The following is a 20,276-nucleotide window of genomic DNA, read 5'->3' on the forward strand; positions in this document are numbered from 1 at the left end:
TAATGAAGATCTTCACAAATTGTGTCCAAGAAAAAAAATTCATCTCACAGACCTTGCAAGTCTTTTCAACAAATCAATCCATGGGACAGGCACACATGTGCAGCATTGCATGTATATCTGGACAGCCCGTGTCCAGTGCTCCGGACAGCCCCTGTCCAGTGCTCCAGACAGCCTGTGTCCAGTAATCTGTTGTAATCATAGCCTCTTCAGCACTGCCAAACTACCAGTAGCATACTCACCCAGGCGCTGGAGTCCCTGAAGCCTCACATTCAATGGACACAGGCTGCTTCGGTAAGACCACAAAGTAGGAGGGGGATTGCTTTGTGATCTTTGGGGGTGAAGTGCCTACAGACAGTCAGCCAAAGAAAGAGCTCAGGTCAGTTCATGATTCTGCAATCGCTGCCAAGTACACTGCACTGGTATTGTTAACGTGCATTATGGGTGAGGTGGGTTCGGCATAATTACGGTCAAAATTTCCTATATGTGTTTCTTTGCCACATCTCTGCTCATAGTCCAGTTGGCGACATAGTCATTGCACGTAAACACAGCAGTACATGTACAGGTGTAGGTGCAAATGTGTTCATATTCAAGAGGTACATTTTCACTGGTTCAATTAAACAACTGCTAAGCACATCCACTATGTCCACTGGCTTGCAAAACACCAGGAACTGATGGGTATTGATGATTAGCACCCTCCTTCCCTGACTCTCTGCAGGCAAGGGATGCATTTTTCTCTGCTGCAGGGCCATAAATGTGAACAGAGCAGATATGCGAGTGGTTGTTATCAGGACTTGCAGGAGGTTCATCTATACATGTAGTAAATGGTGGTTACAATGGCTATGTTCATTCTCCCTAATTATGAAATGTCTTCAAAATGCTACAAGGCAATCACTGTTTGACATTTTTCAAAATGCATCAGATGCAGAAACAACACAAACTTCAACACTTCTCGAGACGCAACATCACTGAACAACACTGAGCAAACACAGGTTTTGCAACGGTGACCAACTTTCACGCGTCCAAACTGGACGTGTGCATATTTCCTTCTAGGCACTGTACATGTACATGTACATATATAGTTCCAACACAACGAAAATTCACAAGTGCGTGCACATGTTCATGTAGCTAACCCATTTGTTAACACTATGCTTGTCATCATGCGCATACTGTACAACATGTCCTTCTTGAGTGTAAGCATACCGACAGTCCCATACTTTTACATGTGCAGGTGTGTAATTAAGTACATGTATGGTCCCTTAATTCCATACTTGAAATGATCCATAAATGGCCAAGCAGATGTGTCAACAAAATGTGTTATGTACACTGTACATATGCACACACCTCAACATGTGCCACAACAGACGACCAACAACTGGCACATTCTTCACAAATTCACAGATTAACATGTACATTTACACAGGTACATGTACACATATTTACACATTACTAGTAGATCAAACCCAGCGCTTAAGCACAACAACGATTTACCCCGGCAAGCATCACAGGGAAGGTTTCAGTGCCACAGTTTTCAGGAGAACTGTGGCTCCCCGCTTTTTGAGTCAAGAATCAAAGTGTTCAGGTGAGTGAGAAGCCTTCACGTGTTTCAGCACCATCCAGGCCCAGCCTCACGGTGCTGCAACACCGCCAACTTTCTGAAGATTCCTGGCCAATTTCACAAAGCAAGTGTTATAGTAACGACGCGCAGGCTACAGGCAACTTCGTAAGGCAGTTGTTTCAAAGCCGAGAAAGAGGAACAGACTTCCTCAGGCACTCAAAAAGGTTTGCAAAAAAATTTGCTTCCAAGGGTTCGCACAATTTTTTGCTGGGTTTTAAGCCTGCAGTCCGGTGAAACTGTCCCAAGGACTACTACGTTGTACGCAATATCTCACGGTGGCACATGAAAAAAGAGAACGTGTGTGTTAATTAACGAGCAGAGAACAAGGTTTCAAAAACAGAAACCAGGAAAGCTACATACTGAATTTTAAGGCAAGAAATGACAGTTACCAGCAAGGCAGCAAACATGGCACTTGGATATAAGGGTGGGCCATCTTTAAAAGAGGTCAACGGTACAGGTCAGGGAAAACAAAGGGAGGGCTGGAGAGTATACATGTACATGTATACATGTACATGTATACATGTACATGTATACATGTACATCTGTTAGCTAGGAGGAGGGACGGTGCCGGGCTCCCCTCTTTGTCCCAGTCCCATGCAATAACAGGAATAAAACTGCTCTTGAATCCCACTCAAGTTCAAAAAAACTGGAAAACAGGGCTCCTGTCTGGCATGGACTAAGCACTGGCTGCTGGTCCATTCATCATGTGTACACCTGCACACTTTTAATACAGGTGCAATATTGTAATAATGATCCCAATTTTAAGTACTGCGCACATAAACATACATGTACAGTAGGAGCAGATCTGTTTCCATTGCCCGCATGTACCTAGTGTGGACATGTATTCCTTTGTTTGCATGCACCTGTTAAGAAACCTCAGTGAACATGCTTGTTTTTCTTGCATTGTGAACATCCTTTCAAGCTGGAATTTTGTTGGTTTTCGTATCTGTTCCTCTTCTTTTTGCTCTAACTCCAACCAAAAAATAGTCCATAAAACTTTTTATCTTACTGTACATGTAGACCGTACAAAGTTTGCACTACTTCAATAAATGCCAACCTCTACAGCTCTTTGTTCACAGAACACATTGGGAAAAGTACATGTACAGTGTACATATACATATGCAAGTTTAGCACAGGTACATGTACATGTAGTGTACATTGTGTACGTTGGTTAGCAACTAGGGTCAGAGTGAGTCTTAGGCCATGCTCAAAGTCAAAACTGGAACAGCAACTGTTTTCATAGTGTTGCTTAAGCGAAAAATTTGTTTAAATGTGAAAAAACCTTCCTTGACAAATCAGGTTACCAGCCAAAACTTCTTGTGATGTATATTGTTTTGGAATGGTATTTACCCGTACCTGTCTTTTGGTTAGCCTGACAATCACATAGAGTTTGAGCTGGTAACCTTTGTTTATTAATTTTTTTTGCACTTAAGCAAATTCCGTGCTTAAGCAACTCTATGAAAACTGGCCACTGATCACAAATCAAACAGACTGCTCATCAGGTACTGATTAAGATCATTATGATCTCTGACAAAAATACCCTGTACATGTGTATGTCTATGTATTCTAGTGATCGGAGTCAAGTTTGGGCAGGGACAAGGACTCACATCAACACCACAATTGACCCAGTTTCGAATTCATCTGAACTTCTTAAGTTATTCACTTTTCACTGTTACTGCTTGGGATGCTGAGAAGGTCTCAACTCTAGGACTGAAGTTTCAAGGGGGCAGGAACGACTGTTTGCCGAGGGAGAGTTGCAAGCATTGCAAATTAAGTTTACGTAATTCTGACAGGCCCAGTGTGAAAGGAAGGATTCTAAGGGACCATATTTAGTGCCTTGAGGAGACTGCGTTAGTTCTAATGACAGCGTAACGTTACCCGGAGGATTCCCATTGGTTGAGTCTTGTGTTTCGGCTGTGGCAGCAGCATCTTCTACAACGTGCATGCATGACAACAAGCAAAGAAAGTAAAAACAAGCAAGGTGCAAAGAGACATCAAGAAAGCGAAGCAAAAAGAGAAAAAGGAAAGATCATCATTGAAACTAAAAGCAAAATGACACCAGTTGTACAACTCACAATGCATTCAGAATCTGTCATGGGATACATTGTAAAATAACACTACCAGCACCAACATGTACAGTACATGGAAGACTACATGTATTGCAAACATTAGGCGAGAGTATTTTCTAAGTTGGTGCTCGGATCCACCAACCTTTTGGATTCAGAACAGGAGAAAAAAATTATTTTGAGAAGCCTTCGATCCGCAGACCAACAATGTATCAATGCAAGTGTTAAAAAAAAAAAAAATTGGGGGGCTCTGCTGTCCGGCCGACATCGAAATCCCCAGTCCTCAGCTGCTAGCACCATCCTTCCCTCCAACTTGAAGACCCTTATTTGTTTTTCTTGAGACCCTAGAAAATACTTTGTTTTGTTTTTTCCATCCTCTAAAATTTGCCTTAAAAAAATCTGAACACCAACTTACAAAAACCGCTCGCCTTAAAAACTACATTTACAGCTATATCTATCTACCAGTGTTTTACACAGATGAATGTTAACAGTTCCTGTCTGAACTCTATCATTTAGACTGAAAGCACTGTGTGCATATGGTGTGAACAGTAAAAGTAATGTGTCATTATATCTGCGTGCACAATGGTTTATTGATTTTTTTAATAGGCTGTCACGAACATGAGTCATAATACTGCCATGAACAGGAACGGAATGGGCCAGAGCCTAATGGTACATGTAATACAGGTTTCATTTCTTTGCCCTCTTTTTCCTTTTTGTCACAATTTTTAATGTTTTTCTTTATACCGTCCAAAACTTGGCAACAGACCAAAGAAAAAAGGTTTTCCTTTGAACTTACATGTAATTGTACTTGTAAGAACTGGTACTGACACTGACAGCCCCTTGAATTTCTTTAAATTTGGGATGTTGTTTTGATGGTGTGGTCAACTTGGATTTTGATCCAAATCCTACTGCTAAACAAGGCAAGATGTTGCAACTGACAATAATCCCATGTACGTCTATTTGTACCGTGGTACAGTACATGAGCATGTACATGTACACTATAGCAATCATCTACGGCTATGTTGTGGTGATCCATCAGTTTTTTCAGCCTCTAGAGGGGACAAATCTGTGAGTGTGAGTTTGTTTCTGCATTCAATTGGGGACCCTGAACAATAGAGGACAATAAGGTCCCCGATTGACGGAGGGTCCCCGATTGACAACTGTGTACAAAACATATGGGTGGTCTTGTAAAAAAGTTAAAGTACAAACAAAAGAGGAACAACAGGGGGTCCCCAATTGCAGGCAAATACACACTTTTATGTGTGTGTGGGGGGGATTTACACGTGCAATATAAACCATCTGAACTATCGCCAGTTACACTGTACCTGATGTAACACTATTTAACTCTGTAAAATGTGCAAAGAAAGAGAAAAATCTAAATGTAATGTCAAAACCATTAAAAATGAACCACTAACTACCGGTGCTACAGTGCTGACAAAGAGTCGTCACTGAACAGACGACGGTGTTACATGTGCATACTGGTACATGGCCATTGGATGTAGGAAAAGGAAAAATGACAACATTAAAAAAAAAAAAATAAAAGCAACTAAAATAAAACGACATTAAAGAATCATTCTCAGATGAAGTTGGTTCGTGCATGCAATCTACGATGCTTCTGGAGGAAGCCACAAGACTGTTCCAATGCTGCACACTACCGGTACCTGTATGCTCATCCTCCTGAAAGTCTTTTATTAGGCATGTGTGTCTGGTACCACACATGTGCTGGTAGGCCAATACGTACATGTACAGTATGTGGGATATACTGCATACATGTACATGTACATGATGTACAGTACATGTATACATAAGATGCACGTGACATTTTTGCAACAGTATAGAAGGCCATACACATACTAATTGGTACCGAAAGGTGTCAATGTTTGTTTGGGAGTAGAATCTGTAAATTTACATGTATAATTAACTGTATAGACTAATCCAATTAGATGCCATAACTGCGGTGGCAACGCACTCACACGCGCATTTTTCATCTTGACGCGTGCGTGCATGCAGGTACTGTTCATGTACAGTGTATGTGCACCGGAAATTATCCTTATACCGTACATGTAGCTAGGCCAGCAGTTTCCTTCTGCAGCTGAAAAAACACCTGCATTCGTAATTAATAAATTGCATGTCCATTTGCCTACCAGATTAATTACATGTACTCAATACAAGCAGACCACACTAATCTAGCCAAATAATGTACACTAATGCCATCAATTTCCCTGAATCCCTTGGTATGGGAGGGTTGATGTGCGGAGTGCAGCTTGGGCTTTGGGTTAGTATTTTGCAATCGGTTATTGTTATTTAGGAGTTGTTAGCTCTTGCCATTGGAACAAAGTTTGCTTGAAGTGCCAGCTGAAGACAACATTATCCTAAGAAAGAGAGTAAAAGAGGGAGATGGGAAAAGCTTTGGGCAGAAGATTTTGAGAACAAAGACCACGACATCCCTCATTTGGTTGAAATCTGATTACCATCCCAAGTGCCAACCCCTTAAATTGATGTCCACATACCGGTAATTGATACGTCATCAACTGTATCAAGAACTGTTGATGCACCACGAATCTTTGCATCAGGAGTACAAAGTCTATAGATGGTGTGTCACATTGTGATTGCGCCAAAAACATCACTTCTTGGTGCAAGTGACAGCATACATGTATACGGGTGTGTGTGCATAACTCGACACGTATCAATACACAACTTTTGCTGCATTGTATTTTACTCAGCAAAACAAGGGTCCTGATTTTGTACCCTTTGTATTTTCTCTCACTGCAGAGACATCATCAAATGCCGTCTTCTGCAGGTGTATTCATGTACTAAAAATGTGGAAAGAGGGCAAGATATGGCTGATATTAATGGTACTGCCATTGTGCATACTACGTGTACGTGTAAGTCCCGGACAAGATATGCTGTTTTCCGGTGATCAGTAAGGTAAAAACGCACACGTATTGTACTTCTGCCACATGCACAGGAATCAGTAGGCATCTACTGTACCATGGACATGTCACCATGGAGCATTCTCCTGTATTGCTCCTCCAAAGACCAAGATGCAAGGCCTGCTGCCTCCATCTTAAAGGGTTCCATTATAGTGCTTCCATTCCCACTGAATCCCAGCACCGACACACTGGATTCATATTAATCTCCATTCCTATGTACGAGTACGTATAACATTGTACATGTACATTTTAAGTACACAGTGCACCATCTGCCATGTCTTCTTTTACACCATTTCCAATAAAAAAAAAAAACAAGGCAGTTTTCACCCCAAAAGCGTTACAAGTTGGCATGAAACATTTGTGTGGGAATATAAACGCAAACATGTACTCTACGTAATTCAACACTTTATGTATCCTTCATTCTTCACTTCTGCAAAATGTAGATGGAAAAAAATTCCAATACAAGTTGGTGGGCAGAGTTGTTTCCACCGTCGTTTATATAATCCAAGGCTACCGGTACGCGTATATACATGGACTACCCCTACATAATGTGCACGCACACGGTACACGTACACGGTACCCGTACAATTTATCAGTACAGTTGGGCCTACTAACATATACATGTACATGTAAGACTGGCCAGCATGCACTTCATCATTATGCACCGTACACACAATTCCAACAGACCTGTAATGCATCTTTACATGTCAACAAGTACAAGTCATGCCACAAAAAAATAACACGACATGGATAGAAGCACATACCAAGTGTGACAAAACTTAATAGATTTTGCATTCTTCACATATTAAATGTGCATGAGTGTAAATTTTAGTTACATGTACATGGAATAAAAATTAAAAGTGCTAATTTTTAGAGTTAAAAGGTTTGACTTTTCATTCAATGCACAATTTAAAATAAACTGAAAGCAAACCAGTAAACACATAAATGTAATGAGGTAAATAAGTTCAATATCCACTACATGTATGTGAATGTGAATTACAGTACATATTGTTGTCCCAATTCTACATGAATCAAAAAGTGACAGAAATAGTTCCAATAAAAGTGCTGGACTTACTGAATCTCTCGCTGGCTTCTTTGGAGCAAAAAAAGCCAAGTGTACAGAATTACACACATGTATATGTGTACCATTATGATGGTACTTTAACTCAGTACCTTCTCTACCAAATGTACATAACGGTTTTAACGGCTTTAGGAGGAAATAAGCAGTTGAATTATCAGTGGAATTTAATTAACCCCATACTGGGGCATGCATTCTACTTGCTCTATGGTAGAACTTACATGTAGAAGCAGCAACTGAAATCAAATGAGGGAACCAAGTCCAGACAGCCCATTGTCAACACAGTACAGGTACTGTACTGTATAAGGGCCAAGACTGGTCCACTACATCATCCTGGTTGGACCACCTTGCTAGGCCCAGATACAAAATCCATGTACTATAGTTTCCTTGTTAAAAACACTCCACTTGTTTCAGCTTCCATCAAAAGGTATTTTAATTTGCATGTACCCCCAACTCCCTCGGTTCTGGTTTGCGCTAAAGTGAACAAAACCTAACCAAAATACCATGCATTACTGAAATGAAAGTAATTCTTTTTGTCTCACAATGTTAAAAACTTGGACCTGCGTGTGTGCATGTATGATGTTTTAGTATTAGATCTAATTTGTCTCATGATCAGCACATCTGTGACACTGTGAACAGTTTACTGACTTTGATATTTCAATATGTCAGCCTGGGGAAGATTTTGGCAATCAACTGACTAATGTCTTGGTTTAAATTGAAATGCTACAGTGCATGAAATTTCTGATTAACATTGAAACTGTTTCAAATGTACATTTAACACTTTCATATCAACAGTGTCCTGTATATGTCCCGGTAAGAGAGTGTGTGTGTGTGCGTGTGATGAATGCCTAAAATCTTGAGCACTCCCCCCCCCCCAAAATGACTGAAACCCCTCAAGAGGCACCCCCACTGCACTGCATGGTGACATACCGTATGCATGCAAGTCTAAAAAGGGGGTTGAGCCATAAGATTTGGATTGCTGAGGGAATTCGTCAAGTTGCCCTGTGACCTGTAGCAGTGACGCCCGAGGCTGAAGATAACATGTTATGTACTTGCAGATTCCTCCCACTGCTAACCTTTTATCCCGTTGTTTTTCCTTACCTCTGCTGGCAGGTTTTTAGAGCATATACTGTATGTATTATTTTTAGGTAAGGGGTTCACTTTGACAAATCTCTTAATGGTTCATCTCTGACACCAAATCAAACAAACATGCCAGGAACAAAAATAATACCTTACATGTACCGGCAGCTGTTAAAGTGATCGTACCAATTAAAATGCTGGTCCTATGCATGATGTAAACATACATGTACATTTACATTACATAATTATAATCATTTACAACTTGTGAACAACACTATTCTAAAAACAACAAAAACCCACACAAAACCAAGGAAAACCAGACAACACAAACCAATCCACTTGTATATCACTGACCAATCTAACTGTAAAAGAGAACAACCTGTTTATACATGTACTGTACATGTACTTATCAATGTGATATTCCCTGAAAATGCATGAAGTACATGTAACTCTACATAACTGATTTATGTACACGTTCATTAAAAATTTCCCAGGATTAAAAACTTACGTTGTGCAAGCGAAATAGTTGACAAGCCAAGGAGGCAGACAGCAACACTAAGTAAGTGTCTCCTGTCCATTGTGTTGTTTTGTCCACCCACAAACCTGTGTAAGAAAGAAAAAACAAACAACATGGAATAAATGATTGGAAAGTATGCAGTATTTCATGAATTCGTAAATTTATTTCTGTCATTAAGTGGGCAGTATCAACTTAGCGGACATCTACGCCAAACACTTTTACACACATTTGAAGGGCCTAATCAAATTAACAGGCACGTAAATGTGCACCCCTCCTGTGGTAAAGACGTGTTGAATATTTCGGTGGACTGCTTGTAATCATTACTTTCCTTCGGGCGCTTGTGTGTCTGAGCTCGAGACTTCTAAAATTACATACAGCACATGTACATGTACTTGTAGTAAGATGCTACAATGTACATGTACATTGTATTTTTAATTCTATTCATCTCAATTAAGACAATAAATACAGAGACATGTACATTGCTATGCACATGATAAAGATGTGCACAAGGAAAAAACTGCTTGAACAAATTGAATTACACTTACATGCACATGTAGCCTCGGGTCAAAATGGTTCTATAGAGTTTACTCTACTGAGCTGCTTCAAGTACATTGAAGGCTTTTTCAAGTGACGCAATGATTAATAAACAGTGAGTGCCCTTTAGGCCTGTGGACAACCAGATCAATGCACCCAGGCATGAATGGAATGGACATCTAAGAATACATTATATCCTAGACCAATCAATTCCATTGATCACTGCACAAACACTGTAACCTAAGGTATCAATACATTGTCTCCTAAGAGAGGAATTACTCAATAGCATATGTAATGAACAATGCAGGCAAGCATCAACAGAGACATGACCCCCATTCCTCTGTGCAAACACACAAATAAAACCCATCTAGACCTCTCAAAACAAAAACAGACATGACAGATGACTGATTGATGGACCAAAAAATGTACAGGTACATGTACGCACTCTCCATGTACATACATGAGACAAATAACTTCCCTATGATAGTTCAAGATCCCGGTACATGTAGTACTTGTACATGTACATGTACTGTATGTTTTAAGCCCAAATTCCTTGCAGTAAGCTCAAACCTACACTCCTCAAACAAAACGAAAAATAAAATCCAAGAAATCCCTTCGGTTTGTTGGAGCTTTTCCATACGATTGCACACAGGCTGCACTTATACAGTTCCATCAACAAGACTGGGGATTAGTGGTTAGAAACCTTTTCTGATCCCTCTGGTTCACACATGTATGTGTTTAACGTCATCCTGGAAATGCAGCTTTAAAGGTACATTCCTGACAGGGACTTAAGTTACTGGTTCTAGGCAAGCGACACTTGAAAGTCAGTTGGAACGACTACAGCCAGTAGCCGTACATGCCGTACACAAGGCATGTACGCATTGCAAAACCCATTTACACTTATTTTTAGCACTAAATAGCAGGCAAGCGCTGTTTGAAGCAGGAATTCAACAGTCAGGGCATGAGATTGGGGGTGTGGTTTTATATTTCACACACTGGAAGAAAACCAGTATTCCTGAAATGCTGCATGTATATGTGTACTAGTACATGTACATTGTACATGTATGTACATGTATATTGTACATGTATGTACATGTACATTGTACATGTAGCCCATATGAGTACCATTAAGTACCCATAAGTTGCAATAGTGGTACATGTACATGTGTACTGTACCAGATACAGGTGCAGCACATGGCCACAGCCAACAGCAACAAACTGGATGGAAACTGAACATGTAGCCCTTGGCAACTTCAACGGTAACAAAGGATTTGGATGCAGCAATACTCAATTACATGTAAATGTACAGGTAGATTTCTACAAGCATGAATCAGAAATCATCATGCAGGTACCGGTACTGTACATGTACATGTACACTTATTTATACTCTGTCGGTCGGTTCAGTTTATTTATGTACATGTACATGTATGCGTACCAGTAAAAGTACCAGACACATAAATAGTAATACGGTGAGTCTTTCAAAGAACAAGCATTAGGGCTCAAACCAATTATGCGTAACTACCGTACATGTACATGTACCGTAAAGCGTAACAAAGATGGTCTAATGACACTGTTACACGCTGTACAGGTACAGTAGCCACTTGTGAAACAGACCGCTAACTGCTTCCATGTACATGTATCTAAATGCGCATGTACATGTATCTAAATGTACATGTACACACTGTACGCATGGACCAATACATGTACCGGCAGTTTCCAAACTTGACACATCATTTTAAATTCACAGCTGACTGAGCAACTCTGCATCATTTTGTGTTATGAAGTGACATGATACCCTTGTAAACCCTTGCAAATGGTGTAATACCGGTACATGGACATGTACGGTACGTAGAATACGATAAGGCCTATGGGATAAAACACTGGTACACTTACGTAGAATACGATAAGGCCTATGGGATATGATACCGGTCTGTGTAGCAGTCTGTTGGCATGTACTAACCAATCAGAATCAAGGATTCAAGTTTGCTCCCGGAATCAAATTTAAAAAGCACTGCATACTGAGGGCTCTTTGTCAGCTTGTGGGGAGAGTAGGATATTTCACGTTTGCTGTTGCAGGTGTCATATCCAAGACCTTATATTATTACACAGTATTCTAGGCTTCATTTGAGAATAAAACAAACAAATTTGCACCTGTTAACAATAAATGTACGGTACCGGTGAATATGTGTGTAATATTTGTATATAAAACATGCAGGATACCTTCCCAAGTTAATAAGAGCACACATCAAGTTTTTTTCTTAATACAAGGCAGGGCCTACATTGGGCAAAATGTATCTTTACAATGCAACAGATCTACAAAAGAGCCAGCTTCTATAAGCTCTTAACATTACAGGTTAGTGAGGCAAGATATCCATTATGGTTTTTCTCTTCCCATTGGCAAAGGTGCAAACTATTTTTTGTTCCTACACTTTTGGCAGACATGCCAAATGAACAAAAGGGACCCGACAGCTGCACACACAGCTCTGTCCCTACGACCTGTTTCTGTCTTGTTCTCCGAACGGAAAAAACAGCCACATACAGAGACGAATATACCAGTAACTCTGGAAACCATCCAACTAAGCCTTGACTTGCCCAGCTGGATATACCGGCATATGGGGCAGCGTTTGCAAATGTCTCGCCAGGGCCTGGCGAGAGTAATTGTGGGCCGTACAGTTGCCACACAGTACGGTTGCTGCACGGCCGTCACAAAAGAGGCCATGGATGCTGCTCAGTACTGCAACGTACAGGGTACTGTATGGGGTGTGGCATATCATACATGTACCGTCACACACACAGCAGCACCGTCAGATCCTATACTCCCGTCAAATCCTTTCTCTGTGTACATACTATATATATTCCAGTGCTAGGCTGTCACTCAGAGCTTCCCCAAAGACAAGAATACACTACATGTACCTTATCAGCCGAGAGACTACTGACACTAACTAACCACACCTGATTTGTAGTAAGGTATGCCGGGGTCGTAAGCCCTAATAGTCCGGGCGGAGGAGATAGAAAAAGCACAGACACCAAAGATGCCTTCCTTAATATCGTCCAGGCACAGGAAGCAGAGAGAGAGAGAGAGAGGCAGCGCAGCTTGCGATGCTGCGGCTGCATACAGAGCTCTGGCAGGGGGGATGCAGGAACTAAGGGGCATACGTAAATGGGCATGCGTGTAGCAATCATGACTGGATGAGGCAGCTATGACTGGACTGGTGGGTGGGCATTAGCATAATATACATGTACATGTATGCGTGTAACTCTACTGATATGCATGTGATCGCTCTGTGCTCTGTATGCACCCTGGATACCTTGGTGTGAGGTGCATTTTCTTGAGCCGCTCATTTCCTACATTTGAATTCAGACAATGTACCAGTACATGTACATGTACATACTGGATAGATACATGTAGTCCTGCTTACTGAAAGGATTTTGTCATGTACAGTACAGGTATATGGTACATTTACATGTATAAACAGTGGACATCAAATGGTCGAGACATGTCCATGTAATCCTTTGATTTGTAATGTTACAGAATTTACTTACACATCGCATTTTAGTAAAAACGACTTTGCAACCTACCGGTACATGTACCCATTTTTTGTTGCAAACAGAACAAAAATTGATATCACTAATGCTAATTGATGAAACAGTTACATGTAAGTCTCACAACTGAATTTGTACTGTATGAATTACTGGACTCAATAGGAAATCAGCGATAAACTTTATCCTGTTACAGTTTATTATTTACATGTACATTACTGGGAAGACAAACTACCATCTACATGTGATGTAATTACTACACATGTACAGTTTTTCAGCAAAGGAAAGAGAAATAAAACAACTGCACCATTTAAAAGACAAAAGTAAAATTATTTGACTGTATTAAAACCTTATTCAGACTTGTGAACATTAATTTCACTTTTACTTTATTTTCTGGGGAGTTCACCGTCATTTAACAAAATGTGAATACCTCACAAGGATAAAACATTTCCATATAATACCTTTTCATACCAGTGGAAAAAAACATCTTCACACCCTCCACCCAAGTGCAAAAACAGTTTGCACCTTTTCAGGTTACATGTACATGTACATGTAAGTGGGAAACAAAATTCCACCTTTTCACACAAGTGGGAAAACATTTTCATGCCTTTTCACACAAGTGGGAAAATATTTACGCGCCTTTTCACACACCAGGGATTATATTTTCACGCTTTGTGAAGTGTGAAGGTGATTGGGAATGCTTCACAAAATTTCTGATTCCCATTCACTGCGTGAACTTTCAATTGCAGGATGTAGGGTTACTGCACATGTACTGCTTCCACACTCCACGGCCAGGCCAGTCGTGCCTGGGAGGACATGTAATGTACACATGTACATGTATAATGAAAAAAGTTTAAAGGAGGAACTCCTGCTTTTCTTGTTTTGTGCGGATGGTTTTTTTTTTTCCTTTTTTTTTTTTACGTGTTTTCCGGATGTCAGCGGTGTCCCAGTTCAAGTGAAATGCGAATAAACACTCACAATAAACATGACGCACTTTCCTTTTCTTCTCTCATCTGACTTTTCGTTCTACTTTTTCCAATAGCTCTCACCTTCAACAGCTACTGATGGTGCCCGTGTGTGGGGCAAATAATACATTACACAAGAAAAAAACTACGGCTACATGTATATGTACACGTGCTCCTAAATGTTCCTGTGCCATACTAGGGGTACAGTACAGGTACATGTCCATGTATGTGCACTCCTGGTGAAGTGACCAGAGAAACAAGACCACTTCCCTGAAAGAGTTGCAATCACTTACACTTACCTACATGTTGCATGTACACGTACATGTACATCACATGTACTTTACATGTACATGTACCTTCCTTGACAATCAGCTCCTTGCTCTAATACATGTACCTGGCCCAGTGATCAATGGAGCCTTGGCCAAGCATATTGTTCCCTGTTCAGGTGTTGACAAATGTGTGAATCATGCTGAGGCATTACCACAGTAAGGCCTGACCCTGACCCTATCATCATTTAGACTGACAGGGGTGGGAGGGCAGGGCATAAGAGGTGTGCAAAGGCAGGTAGAGGACTACAAGGCCACTAATGACTGCTTCATTGTGAATCACTAAGGCAAAAAAAGTCTCGGGTTTCTGGTCACCGCAGGCGTCGCTGTAGACATGCTGTCAGCAAAATAAATAATTCTTTTTATTTTGCACAAAACGATTTCCAAAAGATGCCAAACTTACTTGATCGGCAGGAATTCTGCTACTGTGTAATTTTAACGTATTTTTAAAGGGGTAGGACTGAGTAATACAGTGTATGTACAGTAATGGAATCCCCCTAGGCCTCCATACATTTCAGTCGGGCACTCCTAAAAGATGACATCATTCATGTATCTTTACACTGACGGCCGTGTCCGAATCAGTTGGCTGCGGCTTGATATTGTGCAGGATTCTATGGGAACTGGCTGTGGATGCTGCCAAATACTCCGTGTAATTCCGGCCATAGCCAATTGATTTGGACCAGGGCCCACATCTCTAGACCAGACAAACAAAGTGGTCTTACATCCTGCTTATGTACATGTATACAAATTGACAACTATTTTATATAACAAACCGTGAGGGGCCAGTCTAGTTCAGTGTCAGTACATACGCATGCAGTGGCGATGGACATCGCGTTATGAAAATACTGTACATGTAACAACTCATGCATCGTCACTTGCCAAGAACAAAGGTACATGTAGATTAGAGTGAGAGGAGATTTCTTTTTCTGAGCTGAATTTGTTCCCAAAATTTATGCAACTTGTTTCTTATAAGCTAAAACAGAAAACAATGTGCACAGTACATCATTTGCCCAATGACAATTTTATTGTCATTTTGAATCTGGAGCTGCACTGTTTTGATTAATTTTTTTCATAGGCTATTTGACGTGCAACTTGTTTCCTCAAAGCCAAAGCAGAAAACAATGTGCAAAGAATGTCACCTCATAAAATCCGGATACTGGAGCTGAACATTTATTTTTCACATTTAATTTTTCCATGGTTGTGCTACTGTATTTTAACAAGCTCAATCTTGCCAACCATGCCTCTTGTTTGAGTGAGATGACTGAAACCATCGCCTCGCGTCATATTTTATGGTCTTTATATTAACTCAAAGTTGTTAATTCACACTTCTCACAGTAATAAGGCCATGCAATCTAAAGTATATGTGCATGTACATGTACATCACTGCTAAGGAGAAAAAAGAGGAAAAAAAGCCGTGTCAGCGCACCAATTTTTGGACCAAGCCCGTGACCAGAAACCAGAGTCTTTTTTTTTTTGGCCTAATAAAATGTTTCCCAGCCAGGGGAACCAAGATGCTACAGGCCTACATCATACAAGTGTAGATTTTTCACACAAAACAAAATCTTGGGGTTGATTGGAGGTTAATGGTGGTCACAAGTTTGCCAAGTGTTTAGTTCAGTTGGGTTGACAGGGCTGTAACGTGAAAAGGCCTAATGACTGAAATCACATCATACATCATGACAAGATTTTTTCTTCCTTTCTTATGTAAAGGTAAATTCAGGGCTCAAACTGGCTTATAGAATCCAAGTAAAAAGTCACGGTTGTTTATGTACATGTACTGTATTCACTGACTAACAAGAAACAAGTCAGGGCACAAGAGCTGGCATAACGTACAAATACCCTTGTCAAAGCACACTTGCACAGCTGAAGAGTTGGGACTTGACTGAGAGACTTACATACATGTATGTTTGACTTGTGAATGACTTCTTTTTATTTCTGAAAATACCCATAGACATGCCTGCAGCAGCTACATATCAGTGACAGATGCATCCTTGAGACAACTGTCATCAAATACGAGATGGAAAGCTGGAAGGATGGTCCCTGCTCTCATAACTTCAATACTAGCTGTCTGTGATCTCTTATAACTTCTGGATCCCACAAAGCCCTGCAAATTGAGACATAAGTATGGGCTTTTTTTTTTTGCAATCTTTACCAGAGAGAGAGACTGTTCTCACTTGATCTCTCCAAGAATTGAAACTACCAGTTGGTGGTATTCTGGGTCCAGCAACATTGTGAAATTCCAAGTACATGTATAATGTATATGTACAGTACATGTACCATATATACATGTACACGTAGATGACCCCTGCATAGCAGAAAAGAATGATGAATGGTCTCATGTCAACTACACCATCTGCTGCATTAATCTTTGATCTGTTTTTCTCCCTTTCTTCAAAACTTCATTTCAAGGTTTCTCTTCCAGAAAATGTACAGTGTATTAGAAATGTGCTGCTCATAGTTCAATTCCAAGTTTATACTAAATCCGTTTTGGGGAAGGAACACGTGTTAAGTTCTTTCATGGGGAGGGGTCACATTTTGTTTCTAAAAACCTAAAAACAAAAAATAGTCTGTAACATGTACACATGCCATCTGATACATGTAATAAAACACCAACCAACCGTAAAGTTATTCTGTAATTTAAGAAACCCTGCAGTACAGGTGTCACTCACTCGTGTGTATCAATTACATGTACCAGGTATATGCAATTAAGAGATAAGTCAAGTGAAACCTGGCACAAAATATATCACTGAGTATTTTGTAATTTGTCGTGTGTCACTGGGGCTTACCAGAAAGAAGTCTGTGTACTGTACATGCATTTTGAATTACAGAATACATGTACATGTACAAATGGATTAAAGAAAGGTTTAAGACATAGTCAAAAACACTGAACAGTCAATGGGATTGAACTCAAGCTTTGGGTGCAGACCAATGCTCACTACATCTAGAACTACATGTAACCTTTGACCCCCTGACAACAGACAGTCACACCTTTTGAGAGGCACAATCAAACACTGCCCAGGATGTTTGTCCCACAAAGCGTGGGCGGCCACCATGACTGATTTGAATACATGTAGTTACATTTTATACCTGTAGCTCCACATACATGTAGTACATTGTACAAACCAAGTACTGTACATGAGGGCCTGTTGCTAGCATTAAGTTTGGCTTCTGCCACACAGAAATTGTCTGAATTGTGGTTTGATACAAAACAAGACTACTCCTGAAAAAGATCACTGTTTTAAAAACAAAATTTCAGACACGCTGTACCAGCGTGTGCACATGGGTTGAATTTGTGATTTTTGTGTGTGTCACACATTGATGCATTGGTATCTTACTCTGCCTGCAGAGCTGTGGTGGCTCTAATTTCTTGGAAGAGAAGGAGGGGAGGGAAATGATTGGGGAGTCCCTGCAGTCCCAAGGTCTTCTTTTCAGTGTCTAGTAATATTTTCACTAATAAATATCTGCAATGGGACAGAGTGGATACAAAGAGACCTTGGGCAGAATGCTAATCTACATGTGCATGTAAATGTGTGTAGAGATGGCTTTGTTTCAGCATATTGAGTACATGTTAAATGAATGTGTCAGACATACCAGTAATCCACAAATCCATAATAGGGTGAATTTTTGATGATGCCTCTCTACTGCATTAATATACATGTACAATGTACCGGTACATGTACATGTATGTATGTACTCTGCAGCTACATATACACGTACGAGTAAGCCACAAGTTTGTTTCAACGGTACACTCAGTTGGATCCCCAGCCATAAGAATGACAAAATTTAAAAGCAATTTGTCAATACATGTATGTACATGTAAGTACTGTACCCGTTGATAAATGGATTCATGAGTAGGATAATGACGACAGCCGGTATGTACATATATGGAAATCTGTAGGCCTACCGGTACATGTGCACGTACATGCTGCTGAAGATTTTACACTTTGTGCTACATACTGTACATGTTCAAGCAATCAACCACATGAAATGTATGTACATGTGTTTTGTACATGTACATGTACAAGCAATCAACCACAATGTTTGCCAGATTATGATACCAGGAGTCCACTTGTTCTGTAGTCATTTTTCCTTTTCAAAATTGCCCAGCTGAAACATGTATAAGAAGTAAACGTGCACATTATTCTGTCCAAGGGGAACTTCCAACAAGTAACGATTTGACCTTTAGCTAAATAAGGCAATAAAATAAAAAAGCATCATGAAAATGTCAACAAGAAACCGCACTGAAATTCTCTCCCCAGTGATGAACAATACATCTCTATTAGACTTTTTTTACTGACTACCCGGTGCATAAAGACCAACGGGATTGCTGTTATGAACACATGATGAACAATTCATTGCACACCGCATGAGTAGACACATGTACAATGCATTTTTCAAAAAGCAGCCACAATGATTGTACATAACACAAGAAGGGTTATAAATGCATGTGACGCTGTAAACATAAGCACCTGCCTTTAGGACTGCGTCTCATTTTCTAAAATACCCATTTCCTACAAGTTCAAAGTAACCAGAGAAAAGTACGTACACATGCATACATAGGGCCTACTCGTACATCTACATGTACATATGATACATGTATATCAATACAATACCTGGGAAATGAGGCAATAGAAAAGAGTTTGAAATCCTGCAGCTGTCTTGGAATGCAGTCTCAATCATGGCAGTACTTGACCCTACAAAAATCAATATTTCCCCCTCTGATCTGAACAAATCCTCCGGGCTACCAACGAAAATTTACAAGCATGCTAGTAAGCCAATTACATGTATTAAAAAAAAAAGGATAACATGCGACGTGAAAAATGTGATCTCTTTAAAGAGGACAATTACAATTCCGGACAGACACAGGTACAATGTATGTGCAAACATAGTCTGCAGGGTATCGGTCCGTACCAGGTACATTATACATGTACATGAGTGAGTTACAATGTACGGTGTACGGGTGTGGTACATGGACAGGTACACATATGATGACGATGATGTACATGCACTGATAACAGTCTGTGTATATGTACATGGATATAAGGAGTACTGTACATGTACCCGTACAATGTACATGTACATGAACCTGTACCCCCCACACACACATTTACAGCGCAAACACGACATTGCACAAAGATGGGACACAACACCAAGCCTAAGCCTGAATGAAAAGCACTGAAACAGTCAGCGTCAGTGCTCTGTGATCAGGGCAACAGCAAGATGGCCGACCCAAAATGAAACTACACTGTAAAAGCAGCTGTGGGATTTATTTGATAGAGTACAGTATGTGAGATCATTGGAACCATCATAGAAAAATAGCAGCTGAGGGCTCTGATTAAAGAAAGGTATTCCTCACCAACACTAGAGTCCATTTATAAAGCATTCATCATCACAATCACAAGCCATAAGCAGCAAGACTCCATTCCCCCCCCCCATCGTCCTCTATGGATTTAACCTATTTTCTAACCACAGCAATATCATTCCATGCATGAATGTTGTACAGTGTTCATTTACATCCTTTCATGGTTGTTAGTGATAGTGCCCGGTGGTCAATGTTGCTCTACCCCTGCTGTTTACCTAGACACTATGCCTACCCCCTAGGTTCTCTGGGGCGCCTGCTCT

General features: G+C 40.4%; 1 protein-coding gene across 21 annotated transcripts in view; it reads right to left on the reverse strand.

Moving 5' to 3' along the window:
- Positions 1-20,276, reverse strand: part of LOC110986966 (neuronal cell adhesion molecule-like) — a 73,950-nt gene that overhangs the window by 31,772 nt on the left and 21,902 nt on the right. For 4 of the 21 annotated variants that reach the window (XM_022249327.2, XM_022249331.2, XM_022249328.2 and 1 more), the window contains 3 exons: positions 9,281-9,375; positions 3,494-3,547; positions 240-345 (listed from right to left, as the gene is read on the reverse strand). In XM_022249327.2, coding sequence (XP_022105019.2) covers positions 240-345; positions 3,494-3,547; positions 9,281-9,350 — 230 coding nt within the window. In that variant the 5' untranslated portion in view covers positions 9,351-9,375. Of the gene's footprint in view, positions 1-239; positions 346-3,493; positions 3,548-7,689; positions 7,708-9,280; positions 9,376-12,736; positions 12,915-20,276 lie in introns of those variants that run through there. The other 17 variants (XM_022249333.2, XM_087136358.1, XM_087136349.1 and 14 more) reach the window with 11 other exon arrangements.

Source organism: Acanthaster planci, linkage group LG04 (genome assembly GCF_054643075.1).
Source record: "Acanthaster planci isolate LZ-2023a linkage group LG04, COTS_SCS, whole genome shotgun sequence".
Lineage (NCBI taxonomy): Eukaryota > Metazoa > Echinodermata > Asteroidea > Valvatida > Acanthasteridae > Acanthaster > Acanthaster planci.